This window comes from Pseudophryne corroboree, chromosome 11 (genome assembly GCF_028390025.1).
Source record: "Pseudophryne corroboree isolate aPseCor3 chromosome 11, aPseCor3.hap2, whole genome shotgun sequence".
Taxonomy (NCBI): domain Eukaryota; kingdom Metazoa; phylum Chordata; class Amphibia; order Anura; family Myobatrachidae; genus Pseudophryne; species Pseudophryne corroboree.
In genome coordinates, this window is record NC_086454.1 from 92,596,699 (window position 1) to 92,619,784 (window position 23,086).

At 51.1% G+C, this 23,086-nt stretch overlaps 1 protein-coding gene across 1 annotated transcript in view; it reads left to right on the forward strand.

The window, feature by feature from the left end:
- Positions 1-18,284: 18,284 nt before the first annotated feature.
- Positions 18,285-23,086, forward strand: part of F2 (coagulation factor II, thrombin) — a 108,299-nt gene continuing 103,497 nt past the window's right edge. The window contains exon 1 of the mRNA XM_063944540.1: positions 18,285-18,456. Coding sequence (XP_063800610.1) covers positions 18,384-18,456 — 73 coding nt within the window. The 5' untranslated portion in view covers positions 18,285-18,383. The remainder of the gene's footprint in view (positions 18,457-23,086) is intronic.

Consider the following 23,086-nt stretch of genomic DNA (forward strand, 5'->3'; position numbering starts at 1 on the left):
CGGTTTACATATTACACAGCGCTGATGGGGAAAAACATTTTGTGTTGGTCTCCAGGGTTATTGCGCTGGGGTGTGTGCTGGCATACTCTCTCTCTCTGTCTCTCCAAAGGGCCTTGACAGGGATACTGTCTTCAGAAAAGGGTTTCCCTGTGTGTGTGAAGTGTGTCGGTACGCGTGTGTCTACATGTTTGACGAGGAAGGCTCGCTTACGGTAGAGGGGGAGTGTTTGAATGTCAGGTCGCCGTCGGCAACGCCGACACCGGAATGGGTGGATATGCTGAATGTCTTGAATGCAAATGTAAATCTATTGCATAAAAGGTTAGACAAGGCAGAAGCTAGGGATCAGTCAGGTACCCAGTCCATGCCTATCCCTGTAGCGCCAGGCCCGTCGGGGTCTCAGAAGCGCACCATATCCCAGATCGATGACACAGATACCGACACAGATTCTGACTCTAGTGTCGACTATGAAGATGCAAAATTACAGCCGAAGGCGGCTAAGGGTATACGGTACATGATTATGGCCATTAAAGAGGTTTTGCATATTACTGAGGAACCCCCTGTCCCTGACACGAGGGTACACATGTATAAAGAGAAAAAGCCTGAAGTCACTTTTCCATCATCATTTGAGTTAAGTGAATTGTGCGAAAAGGCTTGGGACTCTCCAGATAGGAGACCACAAGTTCCCAAAAGGATTCTTTTGGCGTATCCTTTTCCACAAACTGATAGGATACGCTGGGAATCTTCACCAAAAGTGGACAAGGCGCTGACATGCTTGTCCAAAAAGGTGGCACTGCCTTATCAGGATACGGCTTCCCTCAAGGAACCGGCTGATCGCAGGCAGGAAATTACCTTGAAGCACATTTACACTCACTCCGGTACTATTGCTAGACCGGCTACGGCGTCGGCCTGGGTTTGTAGTGCAGTTGTGACATGGGCAGATTCCTTATCTGCGGAGATTGACACCTTAGATAGGGATGCCATTCATAGAGCATATCAGAGATGCTGCCTTGTATATGAGAGATGCTCAGAGAGACATTTGTTTATTGAGCTCCAGAATAAATGCTATGTCTATTTCTGCTAGGCGACTCCTGTGGACCTGGCAGTGGACGGGAGATGCCGATTCTAAGCGGCACATGGAGTCCTTGCCGTACAAGGGGGAGGAGTTGTTTGCAGACGGCCTCTCGGACCTAGTCTCTATGGCTACGGCTGGTAAGTCGAATTTCTTACCTTATGTCCCCCCGCAGCATACTAAGAAGGCACCTCATTATCAAATGCAGTCCTTTCGTTCCAATAAAAACAAGAAGGTGCGGGGATCGTCCTTTGTTACCAGAGGAAAAGGCAGGGGAAAGAAGCTGCACACAGCTAGTTCCCAAGAGCAGAAGTCCTCCCCTGCGTCTGCAAAGTCCACCGCATGACGCTGGGGCTTCCCGGGGGGAGGCAGATCTGGTGGGGGCTCGTCTTCGGTTTTTCAGCCACGTCTGGGTTCAATCGCAGGTGGATCCCTGGGCAATAGAGATTGTTGCTCAGGGATACAGACTGGAATTCGAAGACTTGCCTCCTCGCCGGTTTTTCAAATCGGCTCTGCCAACTTCCCCGTCAGAGAGGGAGTCAGTGTTGACAGCAATTCAAAAATTGTATGTTCAACAGGTGATTGTCACAGTTCCTCATCCCCAGCAGGGAGAGGGATATTATTCAACCCTGTTTGTGGTCCCGAAACCAGACGGTTCGGTCAGGCCCATTATAAACCTGAAATCTCTGAACTTGTACTTGTCACGATCCGGGTATCTGGACGCCATTTCTTACCCATCAGATGCCTCCTAAGGCTGGCTCAGCGCTCCAGCACCGGATCCCATCTGTTATCCTAATGTTCACATTCCTGCATCCTCTCCTGTCTCTCTGAGACGCTGTCACAGTAACGCCATAATACATCTGGCATGGCGTCTCCCGCGGCCTCCGCCGCCGTCCCTGAGCTTCTGCATGCAGAGTGTCAGAGTGGATTACGTCAGCCGCGGCCTCCGCTGTGTCCGCGTGGTTGGATGTGCACTTGTCTGCCTGGCGTCTCCTGTCTCCAGTGGCCGGCGCCGCCATTACTGTTTTCATTACCACATGGATTACAAACCAAACTTCCCTCCAAGTGTCTGCATGGGCGCAGCCATCTTGGATTCTGTCAGCTGATCATTTCCTCCAATCTGTTGTCAGTATTGTTAATCTGCATAATTGCCTAGCCAATCCCTTCCTTGCTGCAGGTATAAATACACTGTGCCTGAGCAAGGAAGGCGTCAGTGCTTTGGTTGTCAAACCTAGTTCCTGTTTGTCTCTCTCCTGTGATTGTCTTCCAGGTTCCAGCTCCTGTCTCAAGACTTCCACCATAGAGACCCGCACCAGCATTCCACCTGCGGTGTAGCCTGACTCTCCGATCCATTTTGGATTCATCTGTTTCCAGCCACAACTTTACCTGCTTCCAGCCCAGCTTCCAGCAGAGTACAGCTTCTCTTAAAGGGCCGGTGTCCTTTCTACAGTTTACCACTCTCCACCGGTATTATTATTTCTCCGCTCTCAAGCTCTACATTTCATTCATATTGCATCGCTCTCAAGCTTCATTTATTATTTAACTGGTTCCAGCCAGTATCCACTCCGTGCCAACATCTGTCTGGTTCCAACCAGAACCCACAGCAGCTATTTTATTTACAACAGTCCAGCTTTCCCTGGAACACCAGCTGGTACGATCCTGGGCTTTCTTCATTGCTACAGTCGGGCCTGGTAAGGACTTTCCAACTCGCAGATAATAAGAACTGTCTCATACTACCAAAGCTCTGTGGCCCCTGCCACCCTGTAGTTCCCAGGAACTGTATTATTTCTCTGCTGATTTTATGTTTCTTTTACTGCTACTGTGATGCATGGAGTTTGTCATAAATAAACATCATTGACTTTTATTCAAGTTGTCGTGGTCACGCCTTCGGGCGGTTATTCTTCATGTTACTTACATGTCCAGGGGTCTGATACAACCTCCCAGGTTCCGGTACATCTCAGCCCCTACAACTGAGGCTGCCTCCCGTCAGCTCAGGCCCTCAGTTGTGACAGTACTTGAAAAGGTTCAAGTTCAAAATGGAATCACTCCGGGCGGTCAACGCCAGCCTGGAGGGGGGGAGATTGGATGGTGTCCCTGGACATAAAGGATGCATACCTTCATGTTCCAATATTCCCCCCTCATCAGGCATTCCTGAGATTTGCAGTGCAGGACTGTCACTACCAATTTCAGACGTTGCCGTTTGGGCTTTCCACGTCCCCGAGAATTTTCACCACGGTAATGGCGGAAATGATGGTGCTCCTGCGCAGGCAGGGGGTCACAATTATCCCATATTTGGACGATCTCCTAATAAAGGCGAGATCTCGCACTCCTTTTGCGTGTCTCTGTCTATGAAGACGTTGCAGCTACACGGCTGGATTCTCAATATACCGAAGTCCCAGCTAGTTCCTACAACGCGTCTGACCTTTCTGGGCCTGATCCTAGACACAGACCAGAAAAAGGTTTTTCTTCCGATCGAAAAAGTTCAGGAGCTCATGACCATGGTCAGGAACCTATTGAAACCAAAGAAGGTTTCAGTGCATCAGTGCACGCGGGTCCTGGGGAAGATGGTGGCTTCATACGAGGCCATCCCTTTCGGCAGATTCCATGCAAGGACTTTTCAATTGGACCTCTTGGACAAGTGGTTCGGGTCCCATTTACAAATGCATCAGAGGATCACCCTGTCTCCCAGGACCAGGGTATCTCTCCTGTGGTGGCTGAACAGTGCTCACCTTCTAGAGGGTCGCAGGTTCGGCATTCAGGACTGGGTCCTGGTAACCACGGACACAAGCCTCCGAGGCTGGGGAGCAGTGGCACTGGGAAGAAATTTCCAAGGTCTCTGGTCAAGCCTGGAGACTTGTCTACACATCAACGTCCTTGAGTTGAGGGCCATATACAACGCCCTGCGCCAAGCGGAGAACTTACTTCAGAGAAGACCGGTTCTGATTCAGTCAGACAATGTCACGGCAGTGGCTCATATAAACCGCCAAGGCGGAACAAGGAGCAGAGTGGCCATGGCAGAAGCGACCAGGATTCTACGCTGGGCGGAAGGCCATGTAAGCTCGCTGTCCGCGGTGTTCATCCTGGGGGTGGACAACTGGGAGGCGGACTTCCTCAGCAGGCACGACCTGCATCCGGGGGAGTGGGGACTCCATCAAGAAGTCTTTGCACAGATCGCGGATCGGTGGGGCCTGCCTCACATAGACATGATGGCGTCCCGTCTCAACAAAAAGCTAAAGCGGTATTGCGCCAGGTCAAGGGACCCTCAGGCGGTAGCGGTAGACGCTCTGGTGACACCTAGGGTGTTCAGATCGGTCTATGTGTTTCCTCCTCATCCTCTCATACCCAAGGTGTTGAGAATTGTAAGAATAAGCAGGGTCAGAACAATCCTCATTGTTCCAGATTGGCCACGGAGGACTTGGTATCCGGAACTACAAGAGTTGCTCACAGAAGATCCGTGACCTCTTCCTCTAAGGCAGGACCTGCTGCAGCAGGGGCCCTGTCTGTTCCAAGACTTACCGCGGCTGCGTTTGACGGCATGGCGGTTGAACGCCGGATCCTAGCGGAAAAAGGAATTCCGGAGGAAGTCATTCCTACCCTGTCAAGGCTAGAAAAGACGTGACGTTAAAACATTATCACCGTATAGGGCGGAAATATGTTTCTTGGTGTGAGGCCAGAGCTGCTCCTACAGAGGAGTTCCATTTGGGCCGTCTACTTCACTTCCTTCAAACAGGAGTGACCTTGGGCCTAAAATTAGGGTCCATAAAGGTCCAGATTTCGGCCTTATCCATTTTCTTTCAAAGAGAATTAGCCTCTCTTCCTGAGGTACAGACTTTTGTGTAGGGAGTGCTGCATATTCAGCCTCCTTTTGTGCCTCCGGTGGCGCCTTGGGATCTTAACGTGGTGTTATGTTTCCTCAAGTCACCTTGGTTCGAACCACTTAAAACTGTGGAGTTGAAATACCTCACATGGAAAGTGGTCATGTTGGTGTTAGCTTCGGCGAGACGTGTTTCAGAATTGGCGGCTTTATCGCATAAAAGCCCATACTTGGTTTTTCACGTGGATAGGGCAGAGTTGAGGACTCGTCCTCACTTTCTGCCAAAAGTGGTCTCATCTTTTCATGTGAACCAACCTATTGTCGTGCCTGTGGCTACAAGGGACTTGGAGGATTCTGAGTCCCTGGATGTAGTCAGGGCTTTGAAGATTTATGTGACCAGAACGGCTCGGATCAGGAAGACTGAAGCTTTGTTTCTCGGACTACGAGAAATAGATTTACCGGTAAGTAAAATCTTATTTTTTGCCTAATGCCTTTTTGTGTGGTGGAACTACATGTTGTATAAATAAGATAGGAAGAGAGTGTCAATACAAGTATAGATCTAGGAATCACAGTCCTCTAATTGCATGGCCTCATTTAAATGGGCATGGCCTCGTCTGAAAAGACTACCTCACAATCCAGTTTTTGACCCTGCTCCAACAGATCACGACCACCACAGGAAAAAAAAATTCTACCATATTAAGCCCCCCTGCACCATATTATGCCACACACCGCAATGCCCTTGATACATTAAATCCCCACACTACGGCAGGCAAGAGTCCCCATTTCACACATTACGGCAGGTGTCCCCATTTTACACATTGAGAGAGAGAGAGATAGAGAATACTTAGAGAGGCGATTACCGCTCTTCGGCCCGCCTCACCAGTCGCTCCTCGCGCCGGCCTTTCCCTCTTCCTAACTTGGATCCCCCTCTGTACTCCGCTCGGGGGGGGGGGGGGAGTTTCGCGGAGTGACGGGGCTGCGTCGTGACGTAACGACGCAACTGTGTCATTCCGTGAAACTCCGCCCCCCGAGCGGGTTACTCGGGGAGAAATAGGAGGGGGGAAGCAGGGAGCCACAGTTAGTGAGCGGCGGGCGCCCAGTGCGGTTGCACTGCTTGCCTGCCCCAAGAAACAGCCCTGGCTGGGGACACGGGGGAGACGACCGGAGGTGGTCGGGCATCGGCCTTCACCTCCACCTCTTGAGGGTGAGGCGCCGTTGCCGGGAGCAGGCGCCCGCGTGCGCGCCAGAGCGGGCGGCCAATGGGGGCTCCCATCCCATCTCCCCACCCGTCCCTCTTGTCACGGCCGCGGGGTGATGCCGGGCGAGGGGGTCGGGGTGGGCGGAGAGCGGCGGCGGGTCAGACGAGGCCTGTCGCGGGGTCTCGTCCGGCGATCCTTTCCGGTGGCCCAGACGCTGGAAGGAGGGTGGCGGGAAGCGGCGGGCCGCGCGCACGCCCGCGCTCTCAGCTAGTGGCGCCGTTTGCGCACGTGTGCGCGCAGCGGCACCGCCAGTTTCAACGTCTCCCCTGCTGCCTCCCTTACAGCCGGAGTCCGGCGGGGAGTGGCGGCGGGGTGGGGGGGGGCGTCCCAGGATAGAGCGCGGCAGCATTGAGCCCCGCAGAGGTGCCTTCCCTGCAGACGGAGAGAGCTCCGGCCTGCGGGGGAGGGCACGCGCGGGGGGGCCGGTGGCAGGCACAGCAGCGATAGTGAGGGCCAGCAGGCGCAGGATAGGATAGATGATTGGTGGAGGGCCACGCCAATTGTGGTCAGGGGGGCCAGCAGATCACCAGCAGGCCAGGCGGGGCATTGGCCGTCTGGTCCCTTATCGGCGCCTGCCGGCCGACGGGCCAGGAGAGGTGCGCCGGCATCTGCGGGGGCTCACGCCGGTGCCGGTCGCGACTTTTGGGGAAGTCAGGAGGCTTCCGGAGAGTTGACGTCGTCTCTGTCGATGGTGGTGGCGGCATTGGGATCTTAACGTGGTGTTATGTTTCCTCAAGTCACCTTGGTTCGAACCACTTAAAACTGTGGAGTTGAAATACCTCACATGGAAAGTGGTCATGTTGGTGTTAGCTTCGGCGAGACGTGTTTCAGAATTGGCGGCTTTATCGCATAAAAGCCCATACTTGGTTTTTCACGTGGATAGGGCAGAGTTGAGGACTCGTCCTCACTTTCTGCCAAAAGTGGTCTCATCTTTTCATGTGAACCAACCTATTGTCGTGCCTGTGGCTACAAGGGACTTGGAGGATTCTGAGTCCCTGGATGTAGTCAGGGCTTTGAAGATTTATGTGACCAGAACGGCTCGGATCAGGAAGACTGAAGCTTTGTTTGTTCTGTATGCGGCCAACAAGGTTGGCGCCCCTGCTTCAAAGCAGACTATTGCTCGCTGGATCTGTAACACGATTCAGTAGGCGCATTCTACGGCAGGATTGCCGTTACAGAAATCGGTTAAGGCCCACTCCACTAGGAGAGTGGGCTCTTCTTGGGCGGCTGGCCGAGGGGTCTCGGCATTACAGTTGTGCCGAGCAGCTACTTGGTCGGGGACAAACACCTTTGCAAAGTTCTATAAGTTTGATACCCTGGCTGAGGAGGACCTCCTGTTTGCTCAATCGGTGCTGCAGAGTCATCCGCACTCTCCCGCCCGTTTGGGAGCTTTGGTATAATCCCCATGGTCCTTACGGAGTCCCAGCATCCTCAAGGACGTTAGAGAAAATAAGATTTTACTTACCGGTAAATCTATTTCTCGTAGTCCGTAGAGGATGCTGGGCGCCCGTCCCAAGTGCGGACTTCTTCTGCAAGACTTGTATATAGTTATTGCTTACATAAGGGTTATGTTATAGTTTTCGGTGATACCGTGGCTATGTTGTTGTTCATACTGTTAACTGGGTAAGTTATCACAAGTTATACGGTGTGATTGGTGTGGCTGGTATGAATCTCGCCCTTAGATTTACAAAAATCCTTCCTCGTACTGTCCATCTCCTCTGGGCACAGTTTCCCTAACTGAGGTCTGGAGGAGGGTCATAGAGGGAGAAGCCAGTGCACACCCAGAATCCAAAGCTTTCTTAAAGTGCCCTATCTCCTGCGGAGCCCGTCTATTCCCCATGGTCCTTACGGAGTCCCAGCATCCTCTACGGACTACGAGAAATAGATTTACCGGTAAGTAAAATCTTATTTTTTGCCTAATGCCTTTTTGTGTGGTGGAACTACATGTTGTATAAATAAGATAGGAAGAGAGTGTCAATACAAGTATAGATCTAGGAATCACAGTCCTCTAATTGGTTGTTGTGTAAGCATCCTCATTGATTACAACTTTGGGGACATGTATAAGGAAGTCATTTAAACAGGTGAAATGTTTTGCTGTCATGGAGAGCGAAATGACAGGCATAGGAATGGAGAGAGTTAAACCTCCTGTGAGGGGTGGACCTAACTGTTATGAAAAGTACAGCCAATGGTAGAGAGGGGAGGGTTCAGTATATATAGGGATGTATAGGCTAGCTAAGTCTCTCTTGCTGCTGGTTTGCCTTCTGGTGAGTGTTGCTGAATTGCATATTCACTAGTGTTTTTAGCTAGGCTAGTTAGAGTATTCAGGTTTACACTGTACTTCACCCTCCTCTCTCATCTCAGCACACACTGCTTTGGGATAATGGCCGCCTCTCGCCCCCTCCGTTCTGCCGAGACCCCAGCTCGTTACCGCTCACCAGGCGGTGAAGCTGGGTCCGCGAATGGGCCTGCTGGCTCATCTGCCCGTTCCCCGTCCACCGGCGCCAACGCGGGTGCCCGCGCGGCGGTGGCTGGACGGACCCGGTCTTCCCTGCCCCTGGTTTCGGGTCCGGTGTTAACCTCCGGCAGGGGGGGCTGGGGGCAGGGCTGTTTCTAGCCAATTTGGCTCCCAGTGCGAGATTTAAAAATGCGCCCCCCCCATGACATAAAAAAATGTGCCCCCCCCCCCACACACACCTAGATAAAAAAAAACTTGTGCGCGCACTCGGCAAGGGGGCGTGGCCTCATCTAAATGGGTGTGGCCTCATTTAAATGGGCATGGCCTCATTTAAATGGGCATGGCCTCGTCTGAAAAGACTACCTCACAATCCAGTTTTTGACCCTGCTCCAACAGATCACGACCACCACAGGAAAAAAAAATTCTACCATATTAAGCCCCCCTGCACCATATTATGCCACACACCGCAATGCCCTTGATACATTAAATCCCCACACTACGGCAGGCAAGAGTCCCCATTTCACACATTACGGCAGGTGTCCCCATTTTACACATTGAGAGAGAGAGAGATAGAGAATACTTAGAGAGGCGATTACCGCTCTTCGGCCCGCCTCACCAGTCGCTCCTCGCGCCGGCCTTTCCCTCTTCCTAACTTGGATCCCCCTCTGTACTCCGCTCGGGGGGGAGTTTCGCGGAGTGACGGGGCTGCGTCGTGACGTAACGACGCAACTGTGTCATTCCGTGAAACTCCGCCCCCCGAGCGGGTTACTTGGGGAGAAATAGGAGGGGGGAAGCAGGGAGCCACAGTTAGTGAGCGGCGGGCGCCCGGTGCGGTTGCACTGCTTGCCTGCCCCAAGAAACGGCCCTGGCTGGGGACACGGGGGAGACGACCGGAGGTGGTCGGGCATCGGCCTTCACCTCCACCTCTTGAGGGTGAGGCGCCGTTGCCGGGAGCAGGCGCCCGCGTGCGCGCCAGAGCGGGCGGCCAATGGGGGCTCCCATCCCATCTCCCCACCCGTCCCTCTTGTCACGGCCGCGGGGTGATGCCGGGCGAGGGGGTCGGGGTGGGCGGAGAGCGGCGGCGGGTCGGACGAGGCCTGTCGCGGGGTCTCGTCCGGCGATCCTTTCCGGTGGCCCAGACGCTGGAAGGAGGGTGGCGGGCCGCGCGCATGCCCGCGCTCTCAGCTAGTGGCGCCGTTTGCGCCGCCAGTTTCAACGTCTCCCCTGCTGCCTCCCTTACAGCCGGAGTCCGGCGGGGAGTGGCGGCGGGGGGGGGCGTCCCAGGATAGAGCGCGGCAGCATTGAGCCCCGCAGAGGTGCCTTCCCTGCAGACGGAGGTCAGGGGGGCCAGCAGATCACCAGCAGGCCAGGCGGGGCATTGGCCGTCTGGTCCCTTATCGGCGCCTGCCGGCCGACGGGCCAGGAGAGGTGCGCCGGCATCTGCGGGGGCTCACGCCGGTGCCGGTCGCGACTTTTGGGGAAGTCAGGAGGCTTCCGGAGAGTTGACGTCGTCTCTGTCGATGGTGGTGGCGGCATTGGGCCCATTGGCCGCAGCCGCATCCCCGGGGGGCAGCAAGGCATTCCGGCACGCGCGCAGAAGCAAGGGCGTCCGGTACGCAGCCGGGGTCAGCGGCTCAGCGAATAGCGCGCGCTTGCCGTGACCTGGGAGCGGCCGCGGCGCAGTTGGGACATCGTCCAATACGGATGGAGCGCGGACGCGAGGTGGGGACGTCTTTGCCCCAGAGTGCTAGGCATGCCCCGGGAGTGGTTTCTGGGTCCCGTGCTTTGTCTTCTTCTTCAGGTGATCGCGGAGAAGTTGAGGTGGACGTGAGCGATGAGGAGGATTTCGAAGTTTCCACACCGGAGGACTCCCAGTCCGAACAGTCGACAGCGTCAGGTGAGGTTGAGCAGTCGGCGTCGGGCTCCAGCGCGCGCTCCAGTTCTCTCAGTTCCTCCTCTTCTTCATCCCTGTCATCGCAAGCGTCCGACGTCAGTAGCACGACTAGGGCAAAAAAGCGTGCAACGAAATACGCGAAGAGGGCGGCAGGGCAGCAGGAGAGGCGGAAGAGACGCAAGCGGCTTAGCGAGGACTCTCGCAGGGCCAAGAAGCGCCGCGATTTGCCGGGAGTAGTCAACTGTGATTATACGGCAGTGTTGAGGGGGTTGCGGGATAGCTGGCGTAGGAAGATCTGCAGAGGCGATTACGTTGATATGTTCATGCTGACTAAGGATGCGAAGAAGGAGTTTAAGGCAGCGACAGCTAAGAAAGGCATCGGAGCTGAAGCTTTCTGTACTTTTGACAACTGGCTGGCCGGTTTTTGCGTCTTTGCGGCGTATTATCTGGAAGATAGGCCTGAGGAACATATGAACGTCATACGATACCTGCACTTGATACACGATATGCAGCGCACATCGTCAGGAATCGAATGGCGGATGTATGATGAGAAGTTCCGAGAGAAGCAGGACTGCTTACAGATTATTGACTTTGGTTGCAAGGACGTGGAGGTCTGGCTCCAGGTCACCCGGGCTTCTCAACCCGCAAAGGAGCCCCGGAATCCGGGGGCGGACGGGCAACGCGCAGGGTCATCCACCCAGGGGAGTAGCGCGGAAGGGGGACCGGGTAGGAGAGGTAGGTTGGCTATCCGCAGGGGAGGGCAGGCCGCCGCGAGGGGGAAGTGCTTCGCATTTAATAATGCGACCTGTTCCTTCGGCAAGCAGTGTCGGTTTCGACATTCGTGCTTGCAATGTGGCGGCTTCCACCCGACTTCCAACTGTTTTAAAGGAAATTGGCAAGGCGCGAGGGGAAAGCAAAGCTACGCAAGACCCGGCGTGAGCGGGATCGCTCCTCAGGGCCCCAACGCCAATTAATTTGGATGCCATGTCCAAATGGTTGGATTGGTATCCGAATAGTACGGACGCTCAGTTTTTGTTTCAGGGTTTTAAGTTTGGTTTCTGCTTGCCAGTTGCGGGCGAAGTATCGGTCAAGGCTCTCCGGAATCTTCAGTCCGCTCGCGCCTTGCCGTCTGTTTTGTGCGAGAAAGTTGATAAAGAGGTGCGAATGTGTAGGATGGAGGGCCCGTTTAGCTCGCCCCCAGTGGATGACTTGGTAATTTCCCCAGTGGGGGTAGTTCCCAAGAAGACTCCGGGTGCCTTTCGGCTCATTCAACATCTTTCTTACCCGCCAGGGTCGTCGGTCAACGACGCGATACCACCGGCACACTGCTCGGTGGTGTACCAGTCGTTTGACGAGGCGCTGGAGTTGGTTCGTAGTTACGGCCCGGGAGCTCTGATGGCTAAGATCGATGTTGAATCTGCGTTTCGGTTGCTCCCGTTGCATCCGGACTCATTCCGTTTTATGGGTTTTCGAATCGGAGCGGAATATTTCATTGACAAATGTTTGTCGATGGGATGTCCCGTTTCATGCTCGTTTTTGAAAGGTTTAGCACATCCTTGCATTGGTGCGTGGAGTCTTCTTCAGGGGGTCATGGGGTTGCGCATTACCTCGATGATTTCCTGTGTGTGGGACCGGCGAATTCGCCGCGCTGCAGCGACTTGCTGTTCAGCATCCGAGCGTTGTTTTATCACTTTGGCGTACCTGTGGCCAAATATAAAATGGAGGGGCCGGTTTCCTGTTTGTCGTTCTTGGGGATTGAAATCGACACGTGGCGGGATCGTGTCGCCTTCCTCAGGCCAAGGTGCGAAGCTCCACGAGGTTATTTGCCAGTTCGTGATGTCGCGCAAAGTCACGCTTAGGCAGGCGCAGTCCTTGCTGGGCCTCTTGAACTTTGCTTGCCGGGTGATCCCGATGGGCAGGGTTTTCTGTCGAAAGCTGGAGAGGGCGACGGCGGGGTGTGCCAGGCCGCATCATTTCATTCGCTTGTCCTCCGAGATTAAGAGGGATTTGGCCGTCTGGGCCTCGTTCCTGGAGGACTTCAATGGGGTGCGTATCTGGCTGGCCCCAACGATCGACAATGCTAGGTTACAGCTGTTTACCGACGCTGCGGGTTCCTCTGGGTTCGGTTGCTACCTAGAGGGATCTTGGTGCGTGGCCTGAGGAATGGCATCGCGAAGGTTTCACTAAGGACCTTTTGCTGCTGGAGCTTTTCCCCATTATGGTAGCGCTGGAGGTTTGGGGCGATCGTCTGGCTCATCGCAGCATTTTGTTTAGATGTAACAATCTGGGCGTGGTGCATGCGATCAATAACCAGAGGGCGAAGTCGCTGGTGGTTCTGAGGGTGCTTGGGCGATTGCTGCTGACATGCTTGCATAAGAATGTATGGTTCCGCGCGCAGCATGTGCCAGGCCTTGAGAACGGAATTGCCGATGCGTTGTCCCGCGGTCAGTGGGAGAGATTTCGTTTGTTGGCACCCGAAGCCGATGAGCGGGGGTTTCAATGTCCCGGTTATGTCTGGCAGGTGATCGGACCGGACTGGAGGGTCTAGCGATGCGGTCAGTGGCTCCGAACACGCTCAAGGCTTACGGTCAAGCTTGGAGCGAGTGGGAAGAGTTTGTCCGAGGACGTAGTCAAGAAGGTAAGAGCGGGCATCGGATGATGCTTTCTTTTATTTGGCAGCTTTTTGTCACGGGTAGGTCCAGAGCGGTGGTGTCCCGGTACTTAGCAGGGATTTCGTTTTTTAATAAAATCAAGGGTGTCCCTGACGTGACAAAGAGCGGGCTTCTTGTAAAGGCGATGAAAGGGTGGGCGCGCGTGGCGCCAACGCCGCCTGATAGGCGACACCTTATCGACATGGCCTTGCTACCGGCCGTCATCGATGCGGTAGGCAGTATCGCATCGTCAATTTTTGAATCGCTTTTGGCGACCAGTTGGCGTTCTCCATGGCTTACCATGGAGCCTTTCGGGTTTCGGAGCTGGTAGCGCCATCTAAGCGGGCAGACTCGCGCATGCTTCTGGATGACGTGGTGGTGGGTGAGAGGTCCTTGCTGTGCAGATTGCGTCGCTCTAAGACGGACCAAGTAGGTAGAGGGCGATGGGTCACTCTGGTACAGTCTCTGGAGGGGAGCATTTGCCCGGTGAGATTGGCATCGAGATATGCAGCAGTTCGGCCCGGTGTGCAGGGGTTTACCTTTGACGAAATATCAGTTTCGTTGGATGCTGAGCCGCTGTCTGGCGAGCTTGGGCCTTTCACCCGCTGCTTTCGGTACGCATTCTTTCCGAATCGGGGCGGCGACGTCGGCTGCGTCGGCGGGTTTTTCCGTTGCGGAGATTCAGGCAGTGGGGCGATGGAAGTCGTCAAGTTACAAACTATATATTCGCCCAGTTTCATGAGTTTTTAGTTTGATTAACAGTTCAGTTTTATTAGACGTTGTATAAGTTCATGTTGTAAGGTTAAGTACGTCCTTGTGCAGTTTGTCCGTCTCCCTTGTTTATCCTACTCAGGGATTAGCTACTCGCCGCTGCTGGCAGCGGGGGTCTGGAGTTCTTTTGCGATTTTTTGCCTGACTTGACGGACTGAATTTCAATCTACAATTCGGCTGATTAGTTACAACACGAAGTCCCTCAGCAGGTTTTTACGCTTTCACCTCCAGCTGAGTTCTTACATGTTTTTCCCATTTTAACCCCCCCCCCCCCCCCCTTTTATTTTCCTTATTTTACTTTGATCTTTCCCGTTGTGTTTTTATGTTATGCTTCGATTGGCTGGAAGCTTGTTTAGATCGGCTAGGCCGTGACTTATGCAAGACATGAAAACCCCTTTTTTCTTTTGGCAGATCCTTCAGGTTAATGCATTCAATAAGCTCCTGTTAGGATACTTTTTAACCGATTTTTACTCCTTTCCTTCTCTTCAGGTTGGGTAGAAGACGATTTGGCAATCTGGGTAGTTGTCCACTCTTATGTTTACTGGGCAGCCAGGTTTGTGGCCTCGGAGGGGGCGCAGTTTTTTCCTTGGGCTCATGGCGTTCGTTGGCTTGGTTGGCGGGGGATGATGTGGCAAGATCTGAAGAGTAGATTGGTCAGTCAGGTCAGCGAGCATGGAGTCCCTAGGGTGCTGGTTGTCCATTTGGGTGGCAACGATCTGGGGAAGAGGACATCTTTGGAGCTGCGAAGGGCCATGATGGAAGATCTGGCCAGTGTGGCCGCAGCGTGGCCCAATTGTGTTTTGGTGTTCTCTATGATGGTGCCAAGGTTGCGTTGGCGAGGAGTGGCGGACGGTCGCCCGATTAATGAGGCCAGGCAAAAGGTGAATGCGGCGGTGGCGAAGTGGATGTTGGCTCACGGAGGGAAAGTGGTTCGCCACCCTAGGATTCGGTTTCGTGCCAGTCACCTTTTTCGGCCTGATGGTGTGCATCTGTCCAAGGAAGGGATGTTGTTTTTCCTGGAGGATCTGTTTCTGGTGTTGCAGGAGTTAGGTTGAGGGTATGGTGGCGGTGCGAAGACTCTGGGGAAGAGTCTTTCGCTGTTGGCGGAAAAGAACGGCAGGTTGTAGTTTGACTTGTTAGTTACAGTTGTTTACAGTATTGGTGTGGTTTAGGTGCACTCACCTCCATTGACTTTTAAGGCCGCTAGATCACCCATCAGGGGGCAGCGTCATTACCCATCAGGGTGGGCAGTCAGCGTGGAGGTCTGAGTCGGGCACCTATTACCTATGTATGGTTTGTGGTAAATTAGGATCGTTTGGGTTTTAATGTTTTTTGAGGTTATCGTCAGTGGAATATAGCCGTTCTTTTTTCTGCCACCATATGACGGCTGAATCGGCATGTTAACTTAAATTTTACTTTACAGGTTTTTTCTAATGGTTAGGGTACAATAAATAGCTAACAATGTTCTGCCAAATTCAAGTCTCCGTGTCATTATTTCTTAGTATTAAAGGTATTGAATGCTTTACTTTTTGAATAAGGGTCCACACATTATCATTAGGAGGTTTATGGGGACGATTTTTAGCTGGGAGTAAAGCAAAACAAAGGAGCAAGTAACCGTGCATATGGACGAAACCATGTCGCATTACAAGTGGGGGAGTTTTAAAATGTGCAGAGAGATTTAAATGTGAGAGGGTTGTGTCCTAGCTCAAACCTAAATTGCAGTATGTAAACAAAACTGTCCAGCATTTGTGGGCTACATGTAAAAGCAGATAGTATTTACACTGCATGCACAAATAATAAATGTCCAGGCTTATTTGCCAGCCCCGATTGATGATGAGGGATAGACCATGTGATCTTGTAATGCTAGAACATCAATTAGTGTCACCATATGGAAATATGCTATAAGATATACACTAGATGGTACATGGTGCTGTCTAAACTCTTTGCTATATTTCCATGTACTTCCAGTTCCTGTTGGAGGCATTGTGGGGAGGAGGGTATGTTATATCACAGGTGGTGTGGCCTTGCCCTATTATTAGCTCCTATTGGGACCAAGGGTCTAATTCATGTCTATACGCACAGTTTTCCAGGCCTCATATTTGCTAACCATCGCAAGTGAAGCTGCCGCCCAGAAACAAATATAGACATCGACCGGATCCATCGCAAAGTCTTCAGCAACTGCATACGCAGCACCGACACAACAAGGAACACCGACTCCCCGTGTCTATGGTCACGCAGACTGGCTGCGGCAGTGGCGACACTGGCGCCATGTTTCTCTGCGTACATGATCGCAGCTGGAGGCAGATACAAGACCCAAAAACGTACATTTTTGCCATCACTCCCTGTCACCTCCCCCAAAAAGTAACTTCCTGTCAATCACTCTGCATTTAAATCCCCACTGCGAGCGGCATCACAAGGTAACTTGGTGCATGCGCAGTGTGCACGTGGCGCACAGGCAGTCTGCCAATAGTTGCGCAGTTGTGTGGACAGTTGCACTGCATACATACAGTTCATTAACTAGGCCCCAAGTGTTGGATCTGATCCAATATGACTGCTTTGTCCATGGAGCGAGATGATCCCGAATGCTCCAATTAAGGACCTCATTCAGAATCTGCTACTGCGCATCAGGATAAGCTGATAGTTCATATCTGCAACGCTGCAGGGTTTTTAATAAGCAAAAATTGAAAGTCTCAGATATCACCCTGACTGGTAGCCCTTCGACCACATTCACTTTATGGCCTCTATAGAATACATTACGAGTTTGCAGAATAATACCACGGCTTCTTTTCACAAAGTCTGGTCCCTGTGGTTTCACCATCAGTCTCTATTTCTTCCTGGACTCTGAGCCTGGGGGGTAATTCAGAGTTGATTGCAGCAGCAAATTTGTTAACAGTTGGGCAAAACCATGTACAGTGCAGGGGGGACAGATATAACATCTGCAGAGAGAGTTAGATTTGGGTGGGTTATTTTGTTTCTGTGCAGGGTAAATACTGGCTGCTTTATTTTTACACTGCAATTTATATTTCAGTTTGAACACACCCCACCCAAATCTAACTCTCTCTGCACATGTTATATCTGCCCCCCCCTTCCCTGCAGTGCACATGGTTTTGCCCAACTGCCAACAAATTTGCTGCTGCGATCAACTCTGAATTAACCCCCTAATTCAGATCTGATCGCAGCACCAAATTTGTTAGCTAATGGGCAAAACCATGCGCACTGCAGGGAAGGGGGGGGGGGGGGCAAATATAACATGTGCAGAGAGAGTTAGATTTGGGTTGGGTGTGTGAAATATAAATTGCAGTGTAAAAATAAAGCAGCCAGTATTTACTCTACACAGAAACATAATAACCCACCCAAACTCTCTGCAAATGTTGTATCTGCCCCCCACCCCCCCTGCAGTGCACATGGTTTTGCCCATTAGTTATCAAATTTGCTACTGCAATCAGATCTGAATTAGGTCTTCTTTAATCTCCCTTTCTTCTTTAATCTTCTCATTTTCCCTCTTGTTTTTTCTTTGTTTTATTTCAGTGTTGTAAATTGTAATATGTAGTTACTTTTATTAAATAGCATATAGTTACTCTCCCCTCTTTAGTTGTCTTACATCTGTCCCAGATTCAGCTTCCTTTCTGTACACTCATGCTCTTGATTTGCGTTTTCGGGAGCGTCCCGGTCGTGACGAGAGAGTGGGCAAGTATGAATTAGCCGCGTGCTGCTGGTAACGCCACAGAAAGTGCAGGGCTCAGTGGGTGTCGCCGCCCCTTGTTTCTGGCTTGCAGGGTGATTAGCCCCTGTAGCCAGTGAGGGTGTAGTATGGGATGCCGGTGGCCGGGCTCCCAGCGAACAGCATACGGTGTCGGGATTCCGGCGCCGGTATACTGTGCCCCGGGATCCCGACATTCGGCAACCCGAAGACCACCCGCCTGTAATGCTGTGGCAATGCTACCCATAGTGTCTTTTGGGTCCTACAAGCAGGCACCCTGCCGTGTATACAGCTGCACAGAGCGTCTTCTAGACATACCAAAAACTGCTGCGCATCCAGGTGCTGGCTGGTCCCACCCCCTATGTGCGACATCATGACATCATTCGCCAAAAGAGCGTGGCCCACACAGGGCACATTAAAGCCCTGTTACCACTCTGTGTACACCTGGGAGAATAAAAAGTGCACGTGTCACCCCGGGCTGCAGCTATGCTGGCTTTGACATGGTGGTAGTAAGTGTACGTTTACAAGAGAGTTTGACTGGTACTTTGTGCATGTAAACAAGCCATGTAACACTGTGTAAAGCAAGAGGCCTCTGTGTTTGCTGATCAATGTGTAACTGTTCCTGACCCCAGTGACTGTGAAGTGTGTGGGTGAGAGGACAGAGGAGGTCTCTATTTTCCTGACACTGACTGGTGTTCCAAATCTCTGGTCATTTCAGTTGCGATTGTCGGGCTGCATTGCAGAGGCTCGTTCCCCACCCCAGACCCACCATGCCGCACAGGAGTCAGATCTTATGGGGAGTTCTCCTGGCTTCCTTGCTACCACTAGCTCTGGGCCACAATGGTAAGAATGCTGTCGGGATTATATTGAATACACCAGTCCATCACCATGGCAGTACAAGAGGATGGTGGTGGTCCATCTATGGCTGCCATGTTGGCTATTGGGGGGTGGAGATCTCCTTCTCATGATGTGTAGCTACATGGAAAGGATTTGTCAGGGTATTTTTGGAGTCACGCAGATTATTTTGTGCTGTACTACATGATGTGTACAGAGGCAAATGCGTTACTTTGGCGGGGGAGGGGGGGTGTATTCCCGTATTTGGGTCACTTTCATTTGGAATAGACGCATCACATTATGTATAGCATGTTCTGCTCTCTCTGGAAAAGTCTACAAAGCATAGTGTAGTGCGGAAAGGAGATATAGCATGTGTCCCAGGCACACAAATAGCAGTGCCGGAATTTCTCTTAGAATTTGTACCTGTAAACCAGCATGGGGGGAGGGGGGTAAATAGACCTCTATTACCCCCAGTCCCACACCACTCCACTCCACCCAGCCCTATACCCCTTAGTGTGCTTCTCTGTGTTATGATTTGGACAATGCGATAGAGGAAAATTATACACTGCCAACTTGCACGAAGAAATCATCACCACAAATGGAGTTAAAGGGACTTTCCAGTATTAAATTCACATGATTCCCCTTATTGGCATACTGGTGTGGATCCCATAACTAGAAGCCTGCTGCTTACTCAATGTATAAGGCAGTGCTTGCAACCTACTGGGGCCCCCTGTTGGTCAGCCTCTGTACCAGTTTCTTTGTATGGTTCTGTAAGTGGGCTAGAAATATAGCAGGTTCATGATTGGTGGGGGTGTGGATCATTGGGTCGACCCTAACTAGGTCGACAGTCATTAGGTCGACCACTATTGATCGACAGTGAGTAGGCCGACACCTGAAATAGGTCTACATGGTCATGAGGTCGACACAAAAAAGGATGACATGGAAAAAGGTCGACATGAGGGTTTGTTTGTTTTGTTTTTGTGTCTTTTCTTTGTAAAGTGACCAGGAACCCCAGTTTGTGCACCGTGTCCCCTCGCATGGCTCGCTTTGCTCGCCATGCTTCGGGCAAGGTGCCTCGCTCCACTACCGCTGCGCTTGGCACAGGTTACTATTCCCAATGGTAGTCAACGTGGATAGTAAAGTGAGAAAAAGTAAAAAAAAAAAAATGAAAGAACAAAAAAGTGAAAAGCCATGTCGACCATGGCATGTCAACCTTTGCCAGATCGACATAGACTGCGTCGACCTAATGCATGTCGACCAATAGTGGTCAACCTAATGACTGTCGACCTAAAGACCGGATACCGATTGGTGGACCATTGTACATGTCTAATTAGTAGTCCGCTCCATTCCCTGCCCTGCCCAGGATCTTTTGGCTGTCAGAGGTGGTTGTGAAGGTCCTCAGTATGTAAAATCAGTCGGGTCATTAGAGCAGGGTAGTAAGCATCAAGAGTAACAAAGTGACAATCTGCCAGTTACTAGCCAACATGCAAAAGTGGATTCTCTGCAATACTCTATTTTTATTTCTTTCTTTTGAAACCTTTTCTCATGAAGGACCCAGATTCTTTCTATGATTTGCAGCACAACTAAAGAGATCAGTTCTTAACTAATTATGTATTTATTTCTAATTACTTTTATTTTATACTTCTCAAATATATAGTTATTACATAATAATACATAATTGAATATATTATATTACATTAGGATTAACAAAGAGCACAAGAACTTTGCAAAAACAGAATCAGTTACCCATCCTAACACAGGTTTATTGGCCCCAAACTATAGTTAAATCTCCTTTTTTGGGGTAATGTAAGACAGTTGGCTGGCACATTCCTCTGGGGGCAAATATCCATGCATACGTTTGGTAATACATGTCTGAGTGGTACACAGTGATCTCTTTAATGCTGTGACATCTAAACTGTATTGTAAAGTTTACACGGCAGAAGAAAGTTTGTGGTCAACTGAAGAAAAGGCTATTGCAGTAATTAGTCTAATTGAAAGTTCTAATTACATTGCCTGATGATTGATCCTTCCTTGTGAACATTATCACAATAGTCTAGCTAATATATAGGCTTTTCCTGGCTGTGTACATTGCCCCACACAGAGTATGTACCCAGCAAGCAGTGGCCATTGTACATTGTGCAATGGAAGGATATGGAGATTTAAAGGGACAGGGACTTTAAAAATTAGAGTAGAAGTGATACTTCAGACTTGCAGTCTTTATCGAATAAGCTATGGGTCTCTCATATATCTCTCTACAGTATATGACATACAGTGTCTGAGGTTATCGTTCTGTGTATCTGTCTGCCTTGACCAGTTCCAATACAAATGATAGTTCAATACTTAATGTCTCTAATACCATTTTCCACCAAAATCCTGAGTATGACATGGAATTTGGAACACGGTCAGACCTGCGACTAACCCCGGGTTGGCACCGTTAACACTGCACAAAGGTGCAGTCTCTTTTGGCCGGCCCTTGGAGATGACATCATCTCCAAGAGACAGGAAATTCATCAGATCGGTACCCCAGGGTGTTCCCTCAATCTCAGGCCATGCCCCCTTATTCAGACAGCAGTGCAGACAGTGTACGCAGCTTGTCCCTCAACCTCCCAACCACCTGTGCGACACAGCCATTAGGAGGTACGGGCTCTCCCCAAGCTGTAAACAGGTCCCAGGTCGGATGACCCAGGTTACCTGTTTACACTCCCCTTTAATCCGGTCCTACCCACTGCAAGTTTCCCGGGTTGGATTTCCAGGTAACTGGGCCCGTTTTTTGTGGGGGTATTTGGACCCTTTTCCATTGACCAAAAACACAGGTTGATGTGCATTTACATGTAAAACCCAGGTTTTTGAAGCCAGGGGAAAAGGGGTATAAGCAGAGTCGGCCTTAGGCATAGGCAAGCTAGGCAAATGCCTAGGGCATTTGGTATGCTTAGGGGCACCAGCAGCTTCTGCTGATTAAAATGATATGCAGCATGCCTATATTCTGTGTGTGTGACTGCGGCTGTATCTGCATACAAAATGCTACATTACAGTGTATTCCTGGAAATCACTGTAATGTAGCATTTCATATGCAGATACAGCCGCAGTCGCACCCAGAATATAAGCATGCCGCATATCATTTTAATCAGCAGAAGCTGCTTGTGCATCCTAGCCACATAGTAATGCAAATGTTATGATGCATTTTCATAAACAAAAGGCACCCGCTGACTCATGCCAGGCATCTCCTGCAGAACTAGCGGCGGTGCTAGGGGGCACCAGCCAAAATCTTACCTAGGGCATCATATTGGTTAGGGCCGGCTCTGGGTATAAGGGACAAATTTCTCATATCCCGCATTTTAAATGTGATGTGGAGATGATATTTCCAACTACATTCGCAAAGTGAAAATGTTATTTTTCACAGAATTGTAGCAATTATCTCTTGTTGGGACACACATGGGCTCAGATAAGAGTTTAAACTTTACGTGATCACCATGCTTCCAAGTACAGACATGGTCAGGGACGGACTTGGGCTAGTTTTCGGGCCTGGCATTTGTGCAGGCGCGCCCGTGCACAAAGTGGGGCACCCACACATCAGAGGGGTCGCGGAAATGACTCACGGAGGCATGCCGCGAGTCCCCTATCTTTACTACAGACAAAGACTTTGGGCTGGGGGATGGCTAAACCAGAGAGCCGGAAGCTGCACTGTGCACGGCCTTCCTGCCTCTCTGTGGTATCGGACTGGTCCACCAGACCATCGGCCTGCACGTGCACATGCAGAACTATGCAATAGGTCTGCAGATGCATCAGTGGGAGCAGACGAAGGGGGAACCGTGTCCAAGGCGTTGAAGGTCGGGGTTATGGGCTGCTTTTGCGGATGGAAATGCCGATGTGCTGTGTCTTCCTGCCTGTCCGACTTCATTGGTTATGCGCGAGATATCGTTACTATCGAGAAATTTCCCGTGTGAAACCTGGAGCCAGGGTTTGGCAGCACTTGCCAATTATGAATTCTCTAATTACTTTCATTTGCAGCTTCCCCTCATTTTGAAGCACAGCATCTCCTGACCACCCCTGTCTCCTACCACCACGCCTTTTATTGCTAATACCTATACAGCATTAATGGACTTGAGAGCTCTATGTTGTTCTGTCGCTATCTGCCCTTGCATAGAAAGCTAGAGAATTCCAAGCTGGAGAGTTTTAACTATTTGAAGCTTACCTTGTGAAGGGGTGATCAGCGTTGCTGCTGGGCAGATCTATGTGGTGTATGGCTGCAAGGGATTGGATGTGTGGCTGCACACTGCATGGATCTGCTCGATTATGGTTCTGGTTATCTTTACAGGGTACAGGTAGCTTCATATAGTCATAAATCTCAGTATTTATGTCTGATCAAGGTGGGTGGGGTGTTTGACTGGGATGCAGCAAGTTGTGGATTTGAGTCCTGGGTGTGGCAGTATATTGAAATGTGTTATTTAATGAGAGGTATTGTGGCTGAATGGCGGTGTGGTATAGAGAGGATTTGTGTCCACACCCATTTTCATCAGGTGGTTATAGATACAGCATACAGTCTACCAAAACAATGAATCAAGCAGTGTAAAGCTTTTTGCTAACAGCACTACAAATAAACATTCACAACACAGTGTCCTGGGTTATAGTCACCAATGCG